Below are 24,247 nucleotides of genomic sequence, written 5' to 3' on the forward strand. Positions count from 1 at the left end.
TGGATTCAAGTGTATATGTTTTATTTTAAAAATTAGGACTAAATATGGCAAAATTGGGACCTGTTATGTACATTGTTTCTCTAAATTCCAAAACACAGAGATTCCATATTTGGGATACTATTATTTGAATTGTATAAATTATCAGTCTTCTACCTTGAGAAAAACAAATTTGATCATATGCTGAATTACTGTTTCAGTGCAAACCCTATCCCTTTTCGTATCCCACACTGAAAAGTATAATTAGCATAATGTCGTTCATAGCCCATAAAACATGCTTTACATATGTAACTGAACACTGCCTTTGATCTTAAATTTTAAAATTAAGATTAAGTACATTTTTAAACATACACAAGGGCAGGGGGGAATACACATTCTTCTGAAGAGACTTATTCTCAACAAGAAAATACTACATTTAAAAAGCAATCTAAGATAATCTTAATACAGTGAAAGAAGATTTTGCCTCTTCATAGAGCAAGATACAAGCTTATCAACCCTGCAGTCAAAAGGATTGTACTACTTGGGCTGCCTGCAGAAATTTGGGTTGAAACATTATATTCAAACTGCCACTCTATCCAGCGTCTGTAGTTAGCTGCACGTGTATAGACTCCAGGACGTTTGGGCCGGCCACAGCCGACACCAAAACTGGTAATTCCTACCAGATAAAACTTGGTGACATCTGGGAAATAGCACATCAGAGGCCCACCACTGTCTCCCTGGAATATGAAACATAAAAGACAATTTGAGTATTGCTTGTGGCATTCTTAGGTTTGAGGATGTAAAGAGATTCAATAAGTCATGAACTTTCAAAACAAAATAATGATTTCTAAGAAATATGGATGAGTGTAGAAAGCCTAAATGTGGTGATCTTTCTTTGAGTAGACTGCACTGTCTACAAGCCATTCACTTACAAAATCTGATCATGGGATGTTCTGAGAAATTCCCTAAATCAAGCCGACAACTAGCTATGCAATGTTAGCTCTCATAACAAGATATTTACACCAGAACTGAGGAGAACTGTTTTTTGTTTTAATTTGTAATGATCATTTATTTTATTAATGTAAACTTACGTTGCCAGACAGCCCCACACCTCTGGACACTATGGCTTCCTATAGAAGCAAAGGAAGCAGGGATTTGACAAGCATTTTATTTGGTACCAGGAGAAAATATCTTACAGTCTGATGGAAAGCTTTGCAAATGTTCAGCACTTCTATTTGGATCATGCTGTCTCGGGCAAATTCTGAATCATGGCAAAAGCCAGAGTTCCTGACACAGCAAAGAGGTTTTCCAAACAAGGATTTACTCCTGCTTCACTATGAATAGGGTAGGGGGGAGTTCACACAAGGGAGAGATTTACAGCGACTTCAGTATGGTAACAGCAAAATGTTCATACACCCAATGGCTTTTTTCATGCCGATTGGTGTTACTTTAAGGGCAATCATTTACCCTTCTCTGATTATAACAGTGAAAACCCACCCAGGAAGCGAGGGGACTATGACTTAAATGTCTGTACAAGAACCTTGCAACCAAGGCAGATGTTACAGATTTCTCAGAACCGGCTAAACCAAGGAAGATGGAGCGGACATTCCCTGATTGTCCAATCTCTCTCCCAAATACTTAAGATGTCAACCTTGTTTCATTGATCTTGATGACTACCTACCCCTGGCATTTTTGCTGGTGATTTTAATGCAAAACTTTGTATAAATGACTGAGTTGTATGTGAAATTTCAAGCATTCCCTCCTGATATGCTTATACCTGGTTATTTATACCTGTTAGCTTATATCCAGTTATTTAAGGACCCAAGCTGTAATTATACAGGTTTCTATTTTTGTTAAAGCATTTAATAATATAGATTTCTGCTTACTGAATGATGCAATTAAGGAGGACTATACGGCTGAATTTACCTATTGGGGCACTGGCCACTATAGATTACGTATTGATATCTTGTGATTTGGTTCCCTTGGTGGATCTTTTTAAAATTATTCCCTATCTGGAAAGTGATAATTTCCCTACCTATTTATGTCAGAGGATCTTTTGTACCCATATGGCAGATTCTTTTGCTTATCAAGGCATAGGGAGATTAGGCCACCATGGATAAAATGGTCAGAATGGATGGAATGGAATATTTCCTCCTTACAAAATTAAGAAACCCTTTTACAAATCCAGACTGCAGTTGTGTCATCTGCTCAAGAGGTTGATACATTAGCTTATTATGATAAACTTAGGTAAGCTATTTCCACTTTTTTTAGGTTCCTCCTGTAAAAAAAAAACCACGAATAAGTATCTTGACTTCTAAAGCGTGGTTTGACTCAGAGTGTTACAAAGCAACGCAAATGCTTATTAGGGCCTTTGCTGAATAAGGGAGCAACCCAGTAGCAGTAGAATCAAGCGCTTTTGTTATTGAAGAAACAGTATAAAGTGTTGGTTATAAGTAAGAAGAGAACTGTTTCTAGTTTGGCCTGGCAGCAATTAATTTCGGCCACCAAGTCAAAGAATTCTGCCTTGTTTTTGGCATCTAGTAGCTAGGAAACCATCCTATGGTCTAGCCCTTTTAGAATTTCATATTCCAGTTTTGGCTTGGGGGACACATTTTAACAAACAATATGCCATTGAGGCCTTAAACTCTTTTGGCTTGAGATTGGCACTCTTCTGGAGTGGCCTTCTGTCATTGTCCTGAAGTGATCTCTCTGATAAGACAACTAAAATCCGGAAAAGCTTCTGGCAGTGATTTAATCCCTCCTGAATTATTTTAAAATAATTTAGACTGGTGGGCTCCTGTATTGGCTTCACTACTTATATTGGTCAGACTGCTCATATCTCCAATGAATGAGGCTTGGCTATAATAATTCCTGTTTTTTAAAGGGGAAATTTAGATGATCATGGTAATTATTGCTCTATAAGCTTGTTGAATATTATTAGTAAAATCTATGCATGCCACCTGTATGAGAAATTGTTGGATTGGCTCAAGTCAGAGGAAATCATTGTGATAGAACAAGATAGCTTTAGGTCCGGTCATTTTCCCTTAGAGCAGTGCTTGATACTTCAGCATTTGGCAGAAAAATACACTTGGAATCCATATTTGGCTTTATATGCCGCATTTGTGGACTTCCATTTTCCATTTGATTCAGTCTCCCGAGACATTCTGTGGAGAAGCCTTAGTGTATCTACTATTGATAAGAGATCGTTTTTGCTTATCTATACATTATATAACACCTATCTAAAGGTTAGATGTACTTCTGGTGGCTTGCTATCAAAATCGATTCCCACTTATAGAGGACTTAAGCAGGGGTGCATCTTAGCTCTGCTCTTGTTTAATTATTATATAAACAATATTGTTGAATATTTAAACAAGCTAGAATTTCACCCTCCAAAATTATCTTCAAAGAATATTTCTATCCTTTTGTATGCAGATGATGTGGTGATTCTTTCCTAGTCTTGAATCGGGTTTAAAAAAGCCTTAGTAGCTTTGGTCAGTTTTTGTAGAGAAAATGCTTTTGATATTAACTATCATGAGACCAAAATTATGAGGTTTGCTAAAACTAACAAAAAAAAATTATTGGACAACTGATGGTCATGTGACCAACCAAGTAGCTAGTTTTAAATATTTGAGGGTAATTTTCCATTTTAAAGGTAGTCTGAACCCCCACAAATAATATGTGAAGCAGAATATACAAAAATGTTCCTCAGCCATTTTGGCTTTTTATAGATCTAAAAGTGGATAATTTTTCCCTGCTGCAGTTAGATTATATGAAGCTAAGGATCTTGCCCAGCTGCTTTTTGGAATTCAGATCCCCCCACCCCCAATCAGGACCTGGCATCTCTTGAAGTTATCCAATCTAAATTTCTGAGGAGTTTGTTCCCGGTACCTCAATGTGTATCTAATGCTATTCTTTGGATTCGGGTATGCACAGGGTGGAAGTCAGAGAATGGACGTTAATCTGTAATTTTTGGTTAAAACTTATTCTCTTTCCTAAAGGTCTAATCCCCTGTCATTATCACATAGTTTTCATTCCAGTTGTAGATAATCTGATTGATTGATTGATTGATTGATTGTCGTCCAATCGGTGTCGACTCTTAGTGACCACATAGATAGATTCTCTCCAGGATGACCTGTCTTCAACTTGGCCTTTAAGGTCTCTCAGTGGTGTATTCATTGCTGTCGTAATCGAGTCCATCCAGCTTGCTGCTGGTCGTCCTCTTCTTCTCTTTCCTTCAACTTTTCCCAGCATTATGGACTTCTCAAGGGAGCTGGGTTTTCGCATAATGTGTATGATAATTTGAGCCTGGTCATTTGTGCCTTGACTGAAAATTCTGGATTGATTTATTCTATGATCCATTTGTTTGTTTTCCTGGTTGTCCATGGTATCCTCAAAGGTCTTCTTCAGCTTATTCAAAAGTGTCAATACTTTTTCAATCTTGCTTCTTCAGAGTCCAGCTTTCGCATCCATAAAGTGTCATGGGGAAAACCATTGTCCAAACTATTATAATCTTTGTAGGTATAGACACATTACGGCATCTAAATATCCTTTCCAAGGCCTTCATTGCAACCCTACCAAGTGCTAAAGCATGACTTGTCCCCTTAGCTAAGCAGGGTCTGCCCTGGTTGCATATGAATGGGAGACTTGATGTGTGAGCACTGCAAGATATTCCCCTCAGGGGATGAAGCCGCTCTGGAAAGAGCAGAAGGTTCCAAGTTCCCTCCTTGGCTTCTCCAAGATAGGGCTGAGAGAATTCCTGCCTGCAACCTTGGAAAAACTGCTGCCAGTCTGTGTAGATGATACTGAGCAAGATGGACCTATGTTCTGACGCAGTATATGGCAGCTTCCTATCTTCCTATGTAAGTTTCTCCTCACAACAACCCTGTGAAATAGGTTAGGCTGAGAGAGAAGTGACTGGCCCAGAGTCACCCAGCAAGTATCATGAATGAATGGGGATTTGAACTCGGGTCTCCCCGGTCCTAGTCTAGCACTCTAACCACTACACCACGCTGGCTCTCAGTCTGGAGTCTGTATACAGACTCCAGACTGTATAAAGACTTATTTTATCATCAATCCCACCTATTGTTTTTCCAGAAGTATCCAGATAGATCTAATCAATGCAGCAGCCAAAGATTCAGTACAGGCAACCCTTGTTAATTCCAACCCATCATCTGCGATTTTGGGGACACAGAGCACGGTAGAGTACTCCACCCCATTTCACCCACTTCCAGTCCTTTTTGTCCCATTTTTCACTGCCTCAGGAACCTAATTCCCCAATTCTAATGCCCCGTTATCCATGGTTTCACTATCTGCAGCCCCTTACCCTGCGGAACATGACTCCCGCAGATAATGGGGTTTTCCTGTACTGATTGCAAACAGTGATGTTGAAATTGTGCATCCTTGTCTAGTATCTCCCTCTACTAAACATTTTCTGAAATATGTCCTTTAATGTCTAAAGCAGCCACAAGATTTGAATATATAGATTTGATTACATTAAGAAAAGGTTACTTAATAATAAAATGATTCTTGTAGCTAAATAGATATTTCCTGTCCAAAAGATCAAAAGCTTTTTCAGTTTCAAAAAGTATCAATGCAGATTGCAATTTTTTAAAATTAAGCAGTAATTAATTGCAGACAGTGCTCTTCTAGTATTTTTGCTAATATATCTATCCTTTGCAGAACCTTGGGCCTAGTATTACAATTCTTGCCTTACCCTCTATTTACAAATTGTCTGTTTTGAATGGAAACAAAATATTCCAGATATAGAAGAAAATAAATATCCTCTAACTTTTAGGCAAAGTGTTTTGTTTTGTTTTTTACTTTCACCCATCAACCCTCATCTAAGGGGTGGAGGGAATAGTATTTAATAGTATTCAATACATAAATAGTATTTTTGTCACCGAGGGGGGAAATAGTATTTATTATTTATTTATTATTAAAAAATTTATACCACCCTTCCAAAAGGCTCAGGGCGGTTTACATTAAAACACCATTAAAATCAATTAACAATTAAAACAAAAATTATAAACTACGTAAAATAATAATTAACAATTAAAACATCATAAAACACCAATTAAATAACCAAAACAATTTAAAAACAAGTTTTAAAAAGCTGAGAAAGCTTGAAGAGATGTGTTTTGAAATAATGAATAGTATTTGAAATAGTGGTGGCAGGTTCTCAACCTCATTTGGAATTATGCTGCATCCAAATTGCACACCCTAGCTTGTCCACATCCTCAAGCGTCAGAGAATGAAACTGATCCAATCTTATATTGCAAGAGGGATTGCTGGACACCCCTTTAATAGACTCTGCAGAAATAGTGGAGTCCAAGTCAGCCCAAATACAAGAGATTTTATCCACAAGGAACGCATTAAAAGCATTACAGCAGAACATGGTCTCCGGGAATTGATTTGAAACAGAAGAAGCTTGAATTAAACTCCTCACAACCCGGGATATTCGCTGAACACGAACCTGCAGTTGCAATGCATGCAGACCAAAACTCTGTTGGTTTTTTGCTGTACACACCACTACCACATAAACCTTCAAATGGACTCCCTGCTATTTCCTGTCAAATTCAAGCCGAGGTCTCCTCCACTTGCATTCCAGTCGCCTACCTTGCTTTTTATGTTAACAGAGCTGTGTTTGCTATTTTTGTACAGCACTTTGTACACATCAGGTACTTTTGTAAATAAAGACTCCTGCTAAGTGGGCTAAGAGGTGCCTTATAAGGCAGTGGTTCTCTTCTATTTAGCAGGGGGAGAGCAAGCATTCCTATCCAACTCCAGTGCAGCATCTCTCCAGCGGCTGTTGCTTATGTCGATCATGCGTGTATATGCATGGCACACATGTGCACGCATGTCGGCCATTTGCATGGTGACGCTGAACAGGGCTGCAAGGAGGAACGCTGCAGCCTCGCATCCACACTTTTTGGGAGAGTGGGTGGGGATGGGCAGGTAGGAGGCACTCTCCCTGCCCCTTAAAGTAACCAGCCTCCAAACCGGCTCAAGTGCTCCAAGCCGGCACTTTGAACCGGTTCTGTACTCCAGAAGAGGAGCACCGAACCGGTTCCGTGCATATCCCTAGCACTAGCTAGTTCTGCAAAGTTGGTAGCTTGCTTTCCAGACTACTACTGTGCTGGTGCAACAGAGTGCGCTTGTACTGTGAAAGCTTTTCCTCAGTCCAAATAGATTGGAGGGAATACTGTAATGCTATGCGCTCTCCTGGTCATGGAAGTGCAATGCTTGCACAAGCAAAGTGAGGGTGCAAGGTATTGAGCAACTTGGAGCATCTGCTCAGCTATGTGACTGTCTTGCATGGGGGAATCTCTGTTCATTGCACTAGTGCAGCGCTACTCTGGATGTCAGCCAATAATAAACAAAACAAACAAAGAAGAAGAAATATGAAATGATGGTATTTCTTGAATTTTACTGTTATACCAGTAATGTCCATCTTATCACTAAAGTGTAAACTAATTCATGTTTCCCAAATTTACTAATGACTCTGGAGCTGCTTTGAAATAGCATAACATCATTTGGCCTCAAACTACATAACAGTGGCCAACATCCAGACTAGCACGGGGCTGGTGCAGCATTGCCAACACTGATCACTGCTGCACCATTGCACAAGTGGTGGGAGGAGCGATTTTGATGATCTCCCCTTCTCTCATGCAACCCTCAAAGACCTATTTTTGTGCTGCACACACAGAGGGCTTGAGAGGGTAGAGGGATTGTTGAAAATCGTTCCTGCAGCCACTTGTACGACAGGGCAGCAGTAATCTGGATGTCAGCACTGCTGCACCAATCCACTGCTAGTCTGATCAGCAACTATGTTTTAGTAATTTGTTTAAAACAAAATTATTTGTAATTTACCTGGCAGCTATCAACACCTCCATGTTCACTGCCAGCACAAAGCATATTTTCTTTTACTATCCCCCAATACCAGTCAGGGCTACCACAGATGTGTTGTGGAATAATGTTTATTTCAGTTTCTTGCAGTATAGCTGGGTTTTTTTTACCTGCAATGAAAACAACAAAGGGCTGAAAGTATGCTTGTATCTTGTTATTGTTCTCCAACATGAAATCTAGCAGGCAAAAATGCTGGGTTTTTCACAACTCTTCAGCTAGTACAATTCTCCTAAACCTAACACACACACACCCTGCCCCACGCAACCCTAGAGAATATGCATTAGCTGCTGTAAATATATATGGGTAATGCCTGCTGCCATCTTAGAAACCAATGAGGTGGCTGATAAATTTCTCAAAAGTTCTGGGAGCAAGACCAACCAAAACTTGCATACTGTGTGCAAAATAATAGTTTGATTTACAGAGGTTGTGTGATCTAGCTTATTTTGGTGCAGAACTTGGATTGCCTGGGAAGAGGATTTTGATTTTTTTCCCCGTTGAGGTCTAGGATGGTGTGTTTTTTAAAATGATGTAAGCTTTCAAAGTTTAATAGCATCTAAGAAATCTACTGACCCAAGAAAAGACATTGGTCAGTATCTAGAGTAGCATGTGGGAGCTAGTTGCACTATAACTGAAGCTTCTGTTCCAGATTATTGTTGTACATCCACATATCTGCTTGTAGTTGCCCAGTAGTGAAACTGTGGCATTCCTCATTTGCATTAATGGGAACCTTTTCAGGACAGTGCTATAGCACTCTTGCACAATCTGCATTTTTACCACAACTAAGCCATTCTGTTGTGCTAGCACAAAAGTGCTTTTCCCACATACAGTTCCTTAATCTGGATGTTGGCCATTTAATCCATGTCCCTCATTCTGTGAGATTAAAAGAGCAGGTACTTTGAAGAGAGGGTTTCTAATTTGTATGAGGGTACACTGATGCATATGATTTGATCATCCGGTTATTGTTCCATTTTGGCTTGAAATTCATAAGATTTTAAATATGAAATTTCAGGAATCATTGCCTGTCAAGGACATTCATGTTTTGTTGGGGTACATTCTCAGCATACAAAATCTAGCATTACATCAAGAACTATAAATTATTCATTCATGGCAGGTCATCAACATTATTATAATACAGTGCAGAAGGACAAATTTACTCCAGAATTGCAACTTTGGATAACCAGTGTGTTCCTTGTCAATATTTGAGCTATTCCCCCCCCCCCCCATGGAAAGAAGGAGAATTTTCAGCAATTTGGTCCAATTTTAATTAATTGTTCATGGTCCGAGGAAATATATCCTTAAAAGAATGTGCCCTTTTCCTCCCTTTTGGGGCAAATTATGTTTATATCATATGAAAGTCAACGCTTAAGGGATTTTTTAATGATCATTTCCCCCTTTTTTCCAGTTACACAAATACATATTTCCTATCTTTGGTTATGTTATATTATATGTAATGCTGTTAACTTTAGTTGAAATAAAAATTCAAAAAGAAGAAAACGAGGGGGAAGAGAGGGGAAATCTGCATCGTTTGCTAATGCCTGCTCAGTAATGAGTCCATGAGGAAAGCTGAACTTTTCCCCACTGTGACAATAGTGGACTTTTCTGACATTTGCTACCTTTGGTTGCTTCCAAAAAGTAGCAAGATAAGTTTATAAGTGTGAATCTTTTCACAGGTAACATTGTTTAGATCAGTGGTTCCCAACCTGTGGTCTGCAAGGATACTGCAGATGGTCCAATTACCTATGGTAGGTGAAATAAAAACACACAGGTAAATGTACTGTGATGAGTGCAGTATGTTTGTGAGTGAGCATAATAAATTAGGAATATCTGTATTTTTAATCTGCCTTGATAAAAGTTAGATTTCCATCAAGGGTGTGTTTTAAATGACTTGCTTATATGGTGGCCACAAAAGCTTTCGATGACGATATAGTAGTGATCTGTATAAAAGAAAAGGTTGGGATTTGCTGGTTTAGATGTACACCTAAAACTGTAAAGTGCAACTGCAACACACCTATTATGAGTTAAGAGTACACATTCCCTGCTGAGTGTACACTTGGGGGCCAAGCCTGGTGCTCCTCTGTGAAATGTGTGAAATAGCCCTGAATGTACATACAGCACAGACATTTTCTGGGATCACTAAACTAATTCTAAATTTTAACAATACATTCGTTTAACGGAAAAATGAAAGATTTACCTTTTTCCCTTGTAGCTCCCCATCCAGATATATAACAATGGTTTGCAGCAGTCAAGGTCAGAGGAGCTTTAGGTAAGCAGATGGGCTGAATATAGTCACTGTATGGAATATACTTTTCTAGTTGAAACAAGGCAATATCATTTTCATAGGTGACCTTGTCATAATCAGAATGGATAATAATAGTACTGACACGGGCCTTTACAACCTGAGGCTGGTATCTATAAAGATGGTGCAATCCAATCACAGCTCTCCAAAACTCTGGGTCCCTAATACAGAATAAAATCCTTTACAGAGTCAGTAATTACTACAGCATTATTACTTTAGAGAAATTTGTGAGTTATCTCTTACTTAACATCCTGTGCAAAAGCAATAAGCATGGAACCATATTCTGATCAAATGATGAGTTTAAACTTGCTCCCAATAATAAAAGCAAGATATTTAGTAAAACATATAAGTTTAGATAAATATATAAGCCCACATGTTGCCCAAGCTTACAGCCAACATTCTGATCAGCCTGCACTGCTGTGGGATCTAAGGAAGCATCAATGATATTGCACAGGAGCACCATTTCACAAATATTTAAACCAATGTGCACACCTTTGTTTCTAATGCAGGCAGCACTCCTGAAGGGCAGGTTTCCTACCTGTAACTGTAGTTCTTCGAGTGGTCGTCTGTGCATTCACACTTGGGTTATGCGTCTGCACAGAGCCAGATTCCGGAACCTTCCATAGCCTCACCAAATAAGGAAAAAAGAGCGGGACGACATACTCCCTCTGTAGGACTATCCACCTTCTTCCTCAGTCTAGGAGACCGCCACCATGGCTTTACCGCTAGGCTGCTGTGAGGAGGTAGGGTGGGAGTGTACATGCACAGAAGACCACTCGGGGCCAATGGACCGACTGATGGACCCGTTGGAGTCGTTGCTGGTCCCGACATCGAGTCCATTGGTGGCCCCTTACTCGGCAGCACTATACTCGAGCTTGCTGCTGAGGCTGCCGCCGCGCTCAATACCGACAGCGAGGCGCTTTTCCTCTCTCCCTGAGGCGTGATTTGTAAGCTCAAAGGTGGAGATGGATGCAAGGGTACAGGTACAGTTTTCAGCGCAACAGCCATCGGGGCTGCTGGTTGTGCCTGTTCCATCACGGCACTAGGGGGGTGAGCCAGCAAAGACCCTACCCCAGCCAATGAGGGTTGACGCCCAGTCTTTGGGCTACCTCCAGCAGCAGCTGAACTTGCTTGGAGGGCCTGCTCCCACATCAGGGCTCCTAATTGGGACGCCCGATTACGGCGAGTTTGCTTTGTAAAGCCCCGACAGATTGGGCAAGTATCCACCCTGTGGGTTTCCCCCAAGCACGGAAGGCACTTTGAGTGGCCGTCTGAAGTGGGGATCGTCGCTGCACAGGCCTCACAATGCTTGAAAGATGTTTTAATAGCTGCGGCCATAAGATGTAGCGACCACCAGGCCCTGCCACAAGGCAGGAGGGAAGGGGGGGAGGGGGTTACCGCAAGAAACAAATATGCAAAATGGATGGTCAGAAGTATAAAGAGGGAGGAAAGAGTAGAATAAAACATGGAAAACCAAACAGGAATAGAATTTGAGTTTATATTCACGAGGTGAAGGCAGATGAAGGCTCTTAGAACTCGCTCTGGCGGCAGTGGACGAAAGACTCAGGTAGAAGGTGGATGGTCCTACAGAGGGAGTATGTCTTCCTGCTCTTTTTTCCTTATTTGGTGAGGCTATGGAAGGTTCCGGAATCTGGCTCTGCACAGGCGCATAACCCAAGTGTGATGCACAGAGACCACAAAGAAGAACTGCACGTACACTGGTTTAATTACTTGCATAGTTGTGCTCTTGCACAAGACGGCTGATGTGTTCTTAGATGCCTGCAGCAATAGCTTGCACAACATGTAGGTCATAGAGTTCAAAGCAAGCTCAAAACATAAGAGTTTGAAATGTGGTATATAAATAATCATTGTCAGCAGCCAATGCAGGCTTGCGTGTCTGTAATGCTGTGCTATAGAATACGTAATGTGCTGGATGTTGGGTAGTACAGGATACAGGACATCCTGTGCTGGATGTTGGATACTATTTATTTGTAACAATAAATATTTAATAAATTTAAATAATATTCATTGCTTTCTATAATAACATATGAAAGAACATTTATATAATCATTAATATTTATATGTGTTATATAAATATATTTATAACAATGAAAGTGGCATACTAATATCATCATCATCATCACTATTACTAACAGATATTTATATACCGCTCTTCAACCAAAGTTCCCAAAGCAGTTTACACAGAAAAATAAACAAGACATAAATAAGATGGTCCCCGTACCCAAAGGGCTCACAATATAAAAAGAAACATAAGGCAAATACCAGCAACAACCACTGGAGGGATGCTGTGCTGTGGTTGGATAGGGCCAGTTGCTCTCCCCCTGCTAAATATAAGAGAATCACCGCTTGAAAAGGTGTCTCTTTGCTCAGTTAGCAAGGGTGTTAATATGTGAAACAATAATACCACTTCAATAATTCTCCCCCCAACAAACAGCAAACTTGGAATCACAGCATACTCTTCAACAAATAAAGCAATATTCTTATCTGTGCCATTTAGTAGGAGATTGATTTTGTAATATCAATCATTGTGTGGAAATTACTGGGTGAATATTTGGTGCAGAAACAGCAAAAGCAGGGTTTTTTTTGAAACTGGAATACAGAGAGTAATGCAAGAGATAGGGTGGGAAATTATCCACTAAATCAACCTCAAAATACTACAGCCAGAAGCCAAAGAACTGCACAGTAGTGCTACACATTTGCAGAAGCACAAAACTTGAACTTCCTGAGCCACAGCCATCCCAGGCTGCATGACAAAACCTCCTGGGAAATTGAGAGAAGTTGCACTGCATACACAGTTTGTCATGTGGCATGAATTCCATTGGACATGACACAGTTGAGGGTAAAAATAATACTGGGAACTGTGAAAGCCATAATTTGGAAGCTGAATAAGATAAATATCCTCCTTACAGATTGTAAAATGGGTTCAACAATCTTCCATGCCATGAAACTCTTTCAAAACCTGAAGCTATGATGAAAATCAAGATCTCTTTGAGGGCACATGATACAGCAACCTTGCTGAAGCTAAGCAGGTCTAGGTCTGATTAGTGCCTGGATGGGTAGTTTCTCAAGAACCCACCCTGAGTTTCATGATGGAAGAAACAGGAGATATAAATTTAATGTATAAATACAGCCTGGGCTTTAATTTCCTGTATCCTAATTTTTTTGAGAAGTGAATAATTTATGTGCTGTGCTAGAAATGCAATTAAGTATCAAATTGTGGATACAATTGATTCAATAAGCAGGACACAATATTCAGGTGACATTTATTAACATGTTTGATTCACTAATGACCTTAAGGAGAATCTTCTTTCTCGGCCACAAGTCACCCACCATCTGCCATAGCAGCATAATTGCAATGGGAACTTGCCAACTGACTGAGATTCTTGTCATAAGTCTTTCTTCAAGTCTTTCAACACAGATAAGTGAATTGAGGTGGATTGTGCCCCATTACTGGGCCATTCAGTTGTGGTGCCCTGCCTCTAAAATTCACCACTACCCAAAAAGATACTCTGTAAACTACCTTTTTTAATGGGGAACTATCCCCAGGGATGCCAAGCTTAAAGTCCTTTTGATGCCCAGTGAATTTTTTTTCATTTGTGCAGTCGTTAGAGTATTATAGTATTTTGATCTGACAGTGAGCCCTTTCTTACAATTGTGCGAGTGGGCTTAGTGGCAGGCAACAGGGAAGGCTGCAGAAGCTTGCCTTCTCCACAGACGATCCTGGCTCTGGGTTTGTGGATTGCACGCCCAGATGTTCTGCTGCCCCCCCAGGCAGAGCAGAGGTGCAGGGGTCAGGGCGCATCGTCCTGGCCCTCAGAAATCCCACAATGCACCACACAAGTACATGGTGCACTGTGAGGATCCCACCAGCAACCGGTGGGTGCCAATCAGTGTTTCAGCACTGGCTGAAAGTAGCCGGCACTGACACATGGGCAAATATACAGGGTTAAGGGAGTGCTGACTCCCTTGACATCATTTAAGAGCCTGGATTCTTTGCCAGATTTGCCGCCAAGGCACCGCCAGGAGCCACTCACCTCCCGGCAATTCCCATAGGCAGCCAAGCCTGGGCTTGTGAGAATACCCTCTTTTTATTTTTCACTGCTGCCACTTTTATACTGTTTGTGTTTCAGTGATTTAAGTTTTTAATTTTGTTAGCCACTCTGAGAAATTCTACCTGAGGAGCAACTTAGAAATTTATTAAATAACTGCATTACAATGGGGTTAATAATACTGGCCTGCCATACAGGGCAGTTATAAAAATTACTGAGAAAGCATGTAAAGCCTCATAAATAAAAGCACTTTATAAGTACAAAATATAGATTGATCCCCTACTGTAATTTATCAGATAAAAATCTTGACACAATCTTTTAAAAGCTGGCATTTATTTTATTTATTTAGGATATTTATACCCCCCGCCCCTCCAGTACACTACTGCTCGGGGTGGCTCACAACAATAAAATAGATACCATGTAAAATAAAACTAATAAAGTTAACTGAATTAAGTAAACAAGTTAAAAGTCCAGAAACAGACACCTAAAACCACAATCAGAATTAATTTTCAAATTATCAGTTATCTTAAAAGCTAAAAATGGAAAATTATAAAAATTAAAAACTAAAGAATCTACTAGATATAACCAAAGATGGAGCATTAAAAACCACGTTTAAAAGATATGGTTTTAGTTATATTTTTAAAAAAACACTGAGTGAGGGAGCATGGCAAAGCTCTTCAGGGAGGGTGTTCCAAAGCCGAGCGGCCACCACTGAAAAGGCCCTGTTTGTAGTCTCCACCAACATTTTTGCAACATTGCAAAAGCTAGGGAGGGGGGAGCCAGCTCAAGCTGCAGGGAGTTTTTTAAAAACCATGTATGTTTCAGTTTAGCACACTTTTCACTGAATCAACTTTTCTCCTGGTGAATTTTTGTACGACACAAAAACTGTGTCATGTGAAAAATGTGCATGGGTAAATGAGGTGACTTACGCCCACGAGCATCCTTGCAGGAGCATTCTGGTCAAGTTGAAGCTTCTGAAACGTTTTCAAGGGAAGCCCCATGTAGAGTGCACTGTAGCAGTCCAATCTGGATGTTACCAAAGCATTTGTGACTGAGGTCAGGTCCAACTTCTCCAAGTGGGGTCGCAGCTGATGTACCAGCAGTGTTCCCTCTAACAGGGATTCCAGATGTTGTTGACTACAACTCCCAGAATCCCCAGCTGCAATGGCTTTTGCTTGGGGATTATGAGAGTTGTTGTCAACAGAATCTGGGAATCCTTGTTAGAGGGAACACTGTGTACCAGCCACAACTGGTAAAAGGCACGTCGCACGCGTCACCTCCATGCATCGCGCACGCATGCCCAACGTGCGCACGTACGCAACACAGGATGTGACGCGCATGCAACGTGTACACACACAGTGAGGCTTTTTAAGCCTTTTGACAAGGAATGGGGGTAGGGGTGGCAGGAAGGTACCCTGCCGCCCCCAATGCTTACAAAGCGGGGAGCATTGGAGGGGGGGAAGCAGCAGGAGGGGTAAGTATAGCCTCCCCCACCCTTAAAGACTCCCGCCCCCCAGTGTCAAACCGCTGAACTGGCCCCAGGTCCGGACCGGTCCGGAGGCCCTTAGAACGGGCTCCAGACTGGTCTGTGAACATCCCTAGCAGCAGGGAGATTTGTATTGATCTCTCCTGCCCTGGAGACGCTTCCTGCAAACCTGAAGTGGGTCCTCAAGAGCTGCGTGACACTCAGGGAACTAAGTCCAGGTTACCTGGAACACTTCAGCAGGCAGGAAATTTTTGTAAAAAGCATGCCCTACTGCATGCATATTTGCTGCATTAACACAGAAAGCAGAAGCAGGGTCCATACAGCACCAGCACATTTTTGGAAGTGCCGGTGCTTCCTTAGTATGCCTATTGGCCAATCAAATAAAAGACAATCAGTCTGTCTACATGAGCACCCCTGCCCAGGCTTACACAGCCCTACCCAAGTAGTACATCACTGGGAATGGGCCTAATCCCGATGCTGTTCTACCAGGTAGCCCAAGTTTGTTACCTAGGCTTTTACTGGGGTAGAAGGGCGCAGTGTGCCCTTCTACCCCAGGCCCCAGTCATGTGCACACTCGGATTGCCTGCAGCCTAAGCATGCACAAAGTCGGGCGGCAAGAGCACCTGGCATCCGGTCATTTCCCTGGCATCTGGATATCCCACAAGGTATTGCACAATGAGCCCAGTGCCTTGCAGTATTCCCCCAAGGCACCATCCCCCGCTCTAGGCGCCTGCTCTAGATTTCATCACCCCACTTTAGGCACCCATCTCTGTGTCTCCTCAGGCTCCATGGGGCTCAAAAAGACACACGATCTCAGCAATCAGGTTAAGGGAGAACTTCAGCTTCAGCTGATTCGACAGTAGCATCCATTCCTTGAAGAGAATGATCTCAAAACAGTAGTGCATCAGCTGGTAACCTCCAGGCTTGATCATTGCAATGTGCTCTATGTGGGGCTGCCTTTGTACATAGTTCAGAAACTTCAGTTAGTTCAAAATGTGGCAGCCAGACTAATCTCTAGGGTAACCTGGAGAGACCATATTATGGCTGTTTTAAAACAGTTGCACTGACCGCTGATATGTTTCTGGGGAAAATACAAAGTCCTGGTAATTACCTTTAAAGCCCTGAATGGCTTAGGTCCGGGTTACCTTAGAGAGAGTCTTCTTCGGAATGATTCCCACTGCACGTTGAAGTCATCTGGAGAGTTCCGTCTCCGGTTACCAACAGTACGTCTGCTGGCAACTTGGAATTGGGCCTTCTCTGTAGCTGCTCCTAGGTGGTGGAATGCACTCCCGGCAGAAATTCGTACTTTGGGCTCATTGTTGGCCTTCAAGAGAGCCCTAAAAACTGATTTGTTTAGTCTGGCCTTCCAAGGTTTTTAAATTGTTCTTCAATGTTTTGAAATGGTCTTAAATGGTTTTAAACTCTTTTAAAATTTGTTTTATATTGTTTGATGTCAATTGTTTTAAATGGTTGTTGTTTGTTTTTATTGTTTGTCGTACACTGCCCAGAGCCTTCAGATAGGGCAGTATAGAAATGCAATCTATTATATTAATTCTCCTGGGTGTGCCTTGGAATGTGCGTCCCGGAGCCCAGCTGATTGGCTGGGCGGTGGATGCGCCTGATTGGCTGAGGCGCACCCAGGAGGATTGGTTGCCGCCACTGCAGCCTGGCCATGGAGGCCAGAGGTGGTGGGCCTGGCTCGGCCGCAGAGGCAAGGCCCAGGAGGGCAGAAAGAAAGTGGCGGGGGGGGGAAGTGGCAGTGGGGAGGAGAGGTGGCTGGGCCTGGAAGCAGAGACTGGGGCAGAAGTGGAGGGAGAGGTAACCGCCAGCCCCAAAGAGTGAACAGATGCTCTGTGCGGGGTCGGCTAGTATATAAATAAGTAAGTAAGTAAAGCTAAGGGCTGAGCTTGGGAGTGGGGTTAGGCTGTGTGGGAGCACCGGGATCCATATGGGTCCTGGTGCTCAACATGGCGTGAGAACAGCCTTACTATCTAGCAACTTTAAGAGAAATGTCAGGTTGTAGATCTGAAAGGAAGAGAACAACATAAAAATCTTTTGATCTGCCTGGATACTTACGCAGAATAGTAACAATCAGTTCTTAATATACCGATAAATTTGTCAATACCAAAGAACATGGTCTACTAACTGAACTTCCAAATTTCCACACAGACACAGTCTATTCCTATATGGAACATTATGAAATCTACCATCTAGAACAGCCAAGGGTAAAGCATCACAGCAAGCCTTTGTAAAAACTTGCCTCAAGTTAAGAATTATGACTAGATAAATAATTAGCTGGCTTATAAATAAGTTTATTGTCTCCTAATCTCGCATATTTAAGAACAGAGCTCAAATCCCTCTGCCATTCCGTATCCAAAATATGCTGCCTCAATAAAGCCCTCGCGCTGTCATGACCCATTGTAATTAGGAACTCCACAGAGTCCGCATGTCATAAGTTTCCTAATTATATTTTTTAACCAATCTAAGATATGTGAATCATTCAGTATCAACAGAGCCAAGCCAGACAGAATTTTTTTTTAATTTTAACCACAAGTTTAAAATATAAAGCCAGGCAAGAATTTCAGCACTTGGTAATCCTACTTCTAACTGCACAACAGTATTAGGTGTACATCTCGGGACTACCAAAATTGATCTAAGGAATTGAGATTGTATTGCTTCCAAGAAACAGAAATCCAGGTAAATACGTATCTGTGAGCCATATAATAGCTGAGGGGGAGCACTCTAGCTGGGAAGACTCTAATAGCTAAAGGGGCATGATGTCCTCCTTTGGAAACATAAAATCTAAAAATAGCATTTCTTGACCTCTGGGCATTCTCCTCCACATATCTGGCTTGAGTACTCCAACTGCCTGTGGCTTGAAAGATAACACAGAGATATTTATAACAAATATTTTGTTCAATATTTACTCTATTAACCTGCCACTTACGTAGAAGGGGGTCTTCTCACAAAAACTACAACTTTAGTCTTCTGATAATTTATTGTTAAATATTCCTCTCTGCAGTACTCTGCAAAGGTATGTAACATCCTTTTCATACCAATTAATGTTAATGACAAAAGTATGGCATCATCTGCATAAAGTGGGACTCCTAAATGCCTATCATATATTTTGGGAGAATGAAACTTAATATCTGTTAGTTCTCCAACCATATTATTGATATAAAAATTAAATCACAATGGGGCCAATAAGCAACCCTGATTAACTCCCTTTGAAACTCTTACAGATCAAGTCAGATGGCCCTGCTGATCTCAACGTATCCTGAGATAGGTACTCTCATAGAGTGTCCAAATAAGGAGGAACAAACAATGATCTATAGAAGCAGTTGCCAATTTCATCCATAGTCATTCTCTTGATATACAGGTGAAACTCGGAAAATTAGAATATCATGCAAAAGTCCATTAATTTCAGTAATGCAAATTAAAAGGTGAAACTGATATATGAGACAGACGCATTACATGCAAAGCGAGATAAGTCAAGCCTTAATTTGTTATGATTGTGATAATCATGGCGTACAGCTAATGAAAACCCCAAATCTCCAATCTCAGAAAATTAGAATATTACATGGAACCAATAAGACAAGGATTGAAGAATAGAACAATATCGGACCTCTGAAAAGTATACAATGTACTGTGCTTGATTGGCCAGCAAACTCGCCTGACCTGACCCCATAGAGAATCTATGGGGCACTGCCAAGAGAAGGATGAGAGACATGAGACCAAACAATGTAGAATTGCTGAAGGCCGCTAATGAAGCATCCTGGTCTTCCATAATACCTCATCAGTGCCACAGGCTGATAGCATCCATGCCACGCCGCACTGAGGCAGTAATTGCTGCAAAAGGGGCCCAAACCAAGTACTGAATACATATGCATGCTTATACTTTTCAGAGGTCCGATATTGTTCTATTCTTCAATCCTTGTCTTCTTGGTTCCATGTAATATTCTAATTTTCTGAGATTGTGGATTTGGGGTTTTCATGAGCTGTACGCCATGATCATCACAATTATAACAAATTAAGGCTTGACTTATCTCGCTTTGCATGTAATGCGTCTGTCTCATATATCAGTTTCACCTTTTAATTTGCATTACTGAACTTAATGGACTTTTGCACGATATTCTAATTTTCCAAGTTTCACCTGTATGTTCAAAGGTGGTTCTAAAATCAATGAATGTAGCATATAAAACTCCTTTTGATTTACCAGCATACTTATTTATCAAATGTTGTAGAATTAATCCTTGGTCTAATATAGTTCAACCGGCTCCAAATCCTGCCTGTTCATCCACAATAATATTTTTCAAATCCATCCAACTCAACAATTTCAGATACAAATGCCTAGGGCATGGCTTACTTATCATTCTTAAAAGGCTAATTGGCCTGTAATTAGATGGTTCAGACCTATTTCCCTTCTTAAAGATAGGAATAACAATTAGCAAGGCCCCAGTCTTTAGGTGCAGGTGCAGTCCGATGTATATCAGTAAATAAACTCCCAGGACTGGCACCCACCAATTGATATAGATTTAATTAGTTCTATAGGTATAAAGTCACCTCCAGGAGCCATCTCGGACTTTTGCTGTGATACCAAATCAGAAACCTCAGCAGGGGTGACTGGGGGCCATTCCGGCAGAAGATCAATATTAATATTATTAGTTGGATTCTGACAAGCCTGCTGCATGTCTGCCATAAAATGCAAACGAAAATAGTTTTCTCCAGCCAGCAAGGGAAACCTGGCAGCCAAAAAACAATGACAGTGAGAGAGTCTTGGTATCAACTTATTCAAGGCTGCCAAGCTGAAGAATTTTGCTAAATTTTGGTATTTGGTGCGACACCCCAACCACTGCCAATAGGACACTCAGACAAACTAAGGCTTCCCTCAGCTGCCCTTGGACCTTGTTTTCCTCACATCTCTTCCCAGTATTCCCCTTCAGACATTTTCAACTTACAGGAATGCACATAGGAGAGCATAAAGGAAGATACTGGTCTGCTGGCTTCTAAGGTTGAAATACTTGTACAGCCTTTTTCTGCTACCCCTCCCTCACATGAGCCCTGGACAGCAAGGCATCTGTTCCAGGCTAGCTGAAGCTCTAAACAAAACCACCCCTGTTATGAGTGGGGATACACTACAAGATTTCTTTGCAGATCCTTACATGTTTATAAAGATTTCCAGATTGAGAAAATATATTTTTGATCAACTCTCAACTCACTTCTAAAATTGACAGAGAGAAAAAAACATTTAGAAATTAAGGATACATACATCCAATGTTTAGTGCAGTGTGCTGCTGTCAGCACGGAGTTATTGTTAATTAAAGATCCACCACATATATGGTGATATCCTGTACCAAACTGGTAAACTTGAAGACTTATTTGCCATGGCCAAGACCCAAGGATAGCATCACGTCCACCTACAATCCGGCTCCCTGTAGCTGTTTCATCCATAAGAGGCCTCGTTCCACATTCTAGAAATCAAAATACAGTTGTACTGGTGAGGTGTGATGCCTATAAAATACAGCCATCATTCAGCAACACATTTAAAGCAGATACTAAAACCATTGCTCTGAACGGATCCATTATTGAAGCACCTTCTTTTAGAGAGATTAGGCAAGCCTGAAGGATTCTATTAATGTTTAAATCATCTGGTCTCAGTAGCCCTATTCAGTTATAATGTTCAACACTTGTATAATCTGTTAACAGAGTATACAGATACAGATCTGAACACAGGCACAGTTATTCACGTGCTATGTTGAACACAGGTACAGCAGTACACTTCCTATCTCTATGCTGCATTTCAATGGACCTGTACCCCCTTTTAAATGAACACAGGTACAGTCATTGACACAAAAAGATGCATGTACAGGCATCTGAACAAAGGTACAACATAATTTCTAAACAGGGCTTCTATCAGAAGCTGCTCCAAAAGAATATTACATATTTTATATACCACTCAGAGATTATTTGATATGTTACTTCCAGGTTCAGAAAAGGTAAACCTCTCTCTTCACAAAGACCCTTTATTGTGCAAAAGTTTTATAAAAGTTGGTACAAATGTACAAAATGTACAAAAGACCAGGCCTTTTTCTGTGCTTGATTGTAAACTGATGATGGTGTGTAAGCTGAAATGTCTTTAATAGATATGTACCACCAACTTTTATAAAACCTCTGCACAATAAAGGGTCTTTGTGAAGAGAACTGAAGTGTTGATATGCACATTGCATTGCCAACGTATCGACTTATACTAAACCTCAAAATAATAGTTTCAGGGGAGCAAGGTGGGAGAGGGAGTCTGCCTTAATCACCTGTGTGAGGGCTTTCCATCATCATTTTGCTGGCCACTGTGAGCCACATGATGCTAGTTTAGATGTGCCTTGGCCTGATCCAGATGGGCTTTTCTTATGAAATTAGTTGAATGTTCTAATGATTACGCCCTAACTTAAAACAAATTTGGTAATCAGTGGAATTTACAAATGCTTCATATTACTTGAGAGTGCCATATTATTTTACATTCATAAAAATTATTTCTTTCTAAACCTGCATAGGAACACAACCATTTAAATCACACAGGCTTGTTTATTTGTTTGAAATATCTGTGTTCTGCCTTTCTTCCTCACAAGGCAAGTGACAACAGAAAAAAATCAACACACAATAACCTATGGGAGCTCTCCCCCCACCATACAAAGAGTGTGACTAACCAGTACCCCCAAAGGTTGTCTACATGGTTGCCAAGCAGGGGTGTAGCTAGGGGAGAGGGGGCCCGTGTTCACCCCTCTCTCTGGCGGCCCCTCAGAGGGAGGGAGATAATGAAGAAAACATGGAGGGTGGAGCTAGGGGGCCCTCAGGAGCTGGGGGCCCAGGTTCTTTGAACCCTTTTGCTCAGTTATAGCTACACCCCTGTCACCAAGGCTTGTGTGACCAAAGTAAGGTTGCCAGCATTTCATTGCCAGAATGAGGGACACAAGTTGGCAGGGGGGTGGAGCTGGGGGGCTGGCTGGGGCCGGGAGGTATATATAGTGGTAATCAAGAGCCTGAGTATCACTGACGTATATGTAATTGAATTATATGTTATTGAATAATGCCAGCATTGTTATTATTTAGAACATATTCAAGTTATACCACTTTTTAACCCAAAACTTCTCAAAATAAGAAGCTGCTCCTGGGACCAACATTTCATCCCTGAAATGATGGACGTCCTGCTAATGAGGGACAGTTGGCAACCCTCGATCAACGTGATCCTCTATGAGAATCACTACGGTGATTGCACACATCGGAGGAGCCATGCGAAGTACAATCCTCAGGTGGAGGCGCCATTGAGACAGCATCTCCCAGAGGGTATAGCTTCCAGCCAGACGCGCCTCAGCACCTGTTGGTTCAAAACTGCCTTCCACCTCATGCTTGCTGAGGGGCCAGAGTCATTTGCCCACAGGGGGCCGGGTGGAAAGGGCTTTGCCGCGCTTCTGCCTAAGAAACGATCGTCCGACTCCCAGCAGAGCCATGTGCGCGACCTGAATTGAGGACGTTGCCATTGTTGGGGGACAGGTTAGACTTCGGCTGTACCACCTTCAGCGGGGGGTGGGGGTGGGGGGGAGGTCCCTTCCGTTTGGCATCGCACTGCGCCGTAGCCAGCTCTGCCGCGGTGCGTTCGCAATGACAGGCGCCAAATACGTACTTGGCGCGATGGTGCCTTAACGTGCCAAGCGCCATGCAGTCTTCTGCATCTTTTGACGCTTTCCGCCGGTCCAGACCATGATTTAACACACTGGGGAGGGCGGGGACGCTGGGCTCACCGTCGTCAGAGAATAAAATAGCCAGGGCTTTGGGCGGGGCTTCACCCAGCAGCAGGAGCAGCGCTAAGGACGAAGGAGCTGCGGAGAGTAAAAGCGGCCACATCCTCCTTCGAGGGAGGAAAACGGCGGACCAAGGGCGGGAGGGGCGTTCTGGATCACGTGACGGGGGCGCAAACGATCCTGACACGTGCACTTCCTCCTTCTGTCTCGTGGCCGGAACCCCCCCCGTGACTTATTCCTTCTTACTCACCCTTTGCTTTTTGGGCACAACGTTGATAAGGAGTGGTGGGCAGGAGGCACCTCCCATTTTGACATCGCGAGACGTTTAATGAAAATGTTGGAGCGGCAGCAACATCTTGGGCAGGGTATGCACGAGACAGAGCAATGGACGTTTGATAGCAGAGGGCGGGGGAGAGAGACAGCCTGCCCACCCCAATTCTTCTTGTGGCAGTTTTCAGATGTTCTTCGTTTTGTCTCGTGTATTCCCCCCCACGCCCCGCACTGAGATGCTGCTCAAACAAGGACGGATAAGTTAAGTAGACCGAGGTGGCAAATATCGTGCGATCCCTAGTCGTTGCCTGGAAGCCTAGCCTTCAGGAAATGTTTAAGGAGGGGGGGGGCGTTTCTATTCTTCCACGCAAAGAGGAGTAGTCCGGTGCTTTTCCTGGCATGTATATTTCATTTGGTCAGAAGATGACGAGCGTCCTACAATCCTATTACC

At 42.0% G+C, this 24,247-nt stretch overlaps 1 protein-coding gene across 5 annotated transcripts; it reads right to left on the minus strand.

The window, feature by feature from the left end:
* Positions 1 to 23,687, minus strand: LOC128344359 (transmembrane protease serine 12-like). Of its 5 annotated transcripts, XM_053294337.1 has the most exons (6): positions 23,103 to 23,260; positions 22,042 to 22,170; positions 21,003 to 21,204; positions 10,073 to 10,338; positions 7,846 to 7,991; positions 1 to 713 (listed from the first exon to the last, which is right to left on the minus strand). In XM_053294337.1, the coding sequence occupies exons 2-6, from the start codon at positions 22,088 to 22,090 to the stop codon at positions 465 to 467; spliced, it is 912 nt and encodes a 303-aa protein (XP_053150312.1). In that variant the 5' UTR covers positions 22,091 to 22,170; positions 23,103 to 23,260; the 3' UTR covers positions 1 to 464. The 5 variants fall into 5 exon arrangements, with proteins under 5 accessions (XP_053150312.1, XP_053150315.1, XP_053150311.1 ...); XM_053294340.1 differs by lacking the exons at positions 22,042 to 22,170; positions 23,103 to 23,260 and adding an exon at positions 23,527 to 23,687 and having other exon boundaries at positions 10,073 to 10,157; positions 20,999 to 21,204; XM_053294336.1 differs by lacking the exons at positions 22,042 to 22,170; positions 23,103 to 23,260 and adding an exon at positions 23,527 to 23,684.
* Positions 23,688 to 24,247: the final 560 nt, after the last annotated feature.

The sequence above is a fragment of the Hemicordylus capensis genome, chromosome 2, assembly GCF_027244095.1.
Source record: "Hemicordylus capensis ecotype Gifberg chromosome 2, rHemCap1.1.pri, whole genome shotgun sequence".
NCBI classification, from domain to species: Eukaryota; Metazoa; Chordata; class Lepidosauria; order Squamata; family Cordylidae; genus Hemicordylus; species Hemicordylus capensis.

Excerpts from the sequence above, each read along its gene's own strand:
- LOC128344359 (XM_053294336.1), bottom strand. The coding sequence starts at position 23,629 with ATGTGGCCGCTTTTACTCTCCGCAGCTCCTTCGTCCTTAGCGCTGCTC. Across the intron at positions 10,339-21,002 it reads CACTGCACTAAACATTGGAT|GGACCCAGAGTTTTGGAGAG; the intron begins GTATGTATCCTT and ends ATTCTGTATTAG. Across the intron at positions 714-7,845 it reads GAGGTGTTGATAGCTGCCAG|GGAGACAGTGGTGGGCCTCT; the intron begins GTAAATTACAAA and ends TTCATATTCCAG.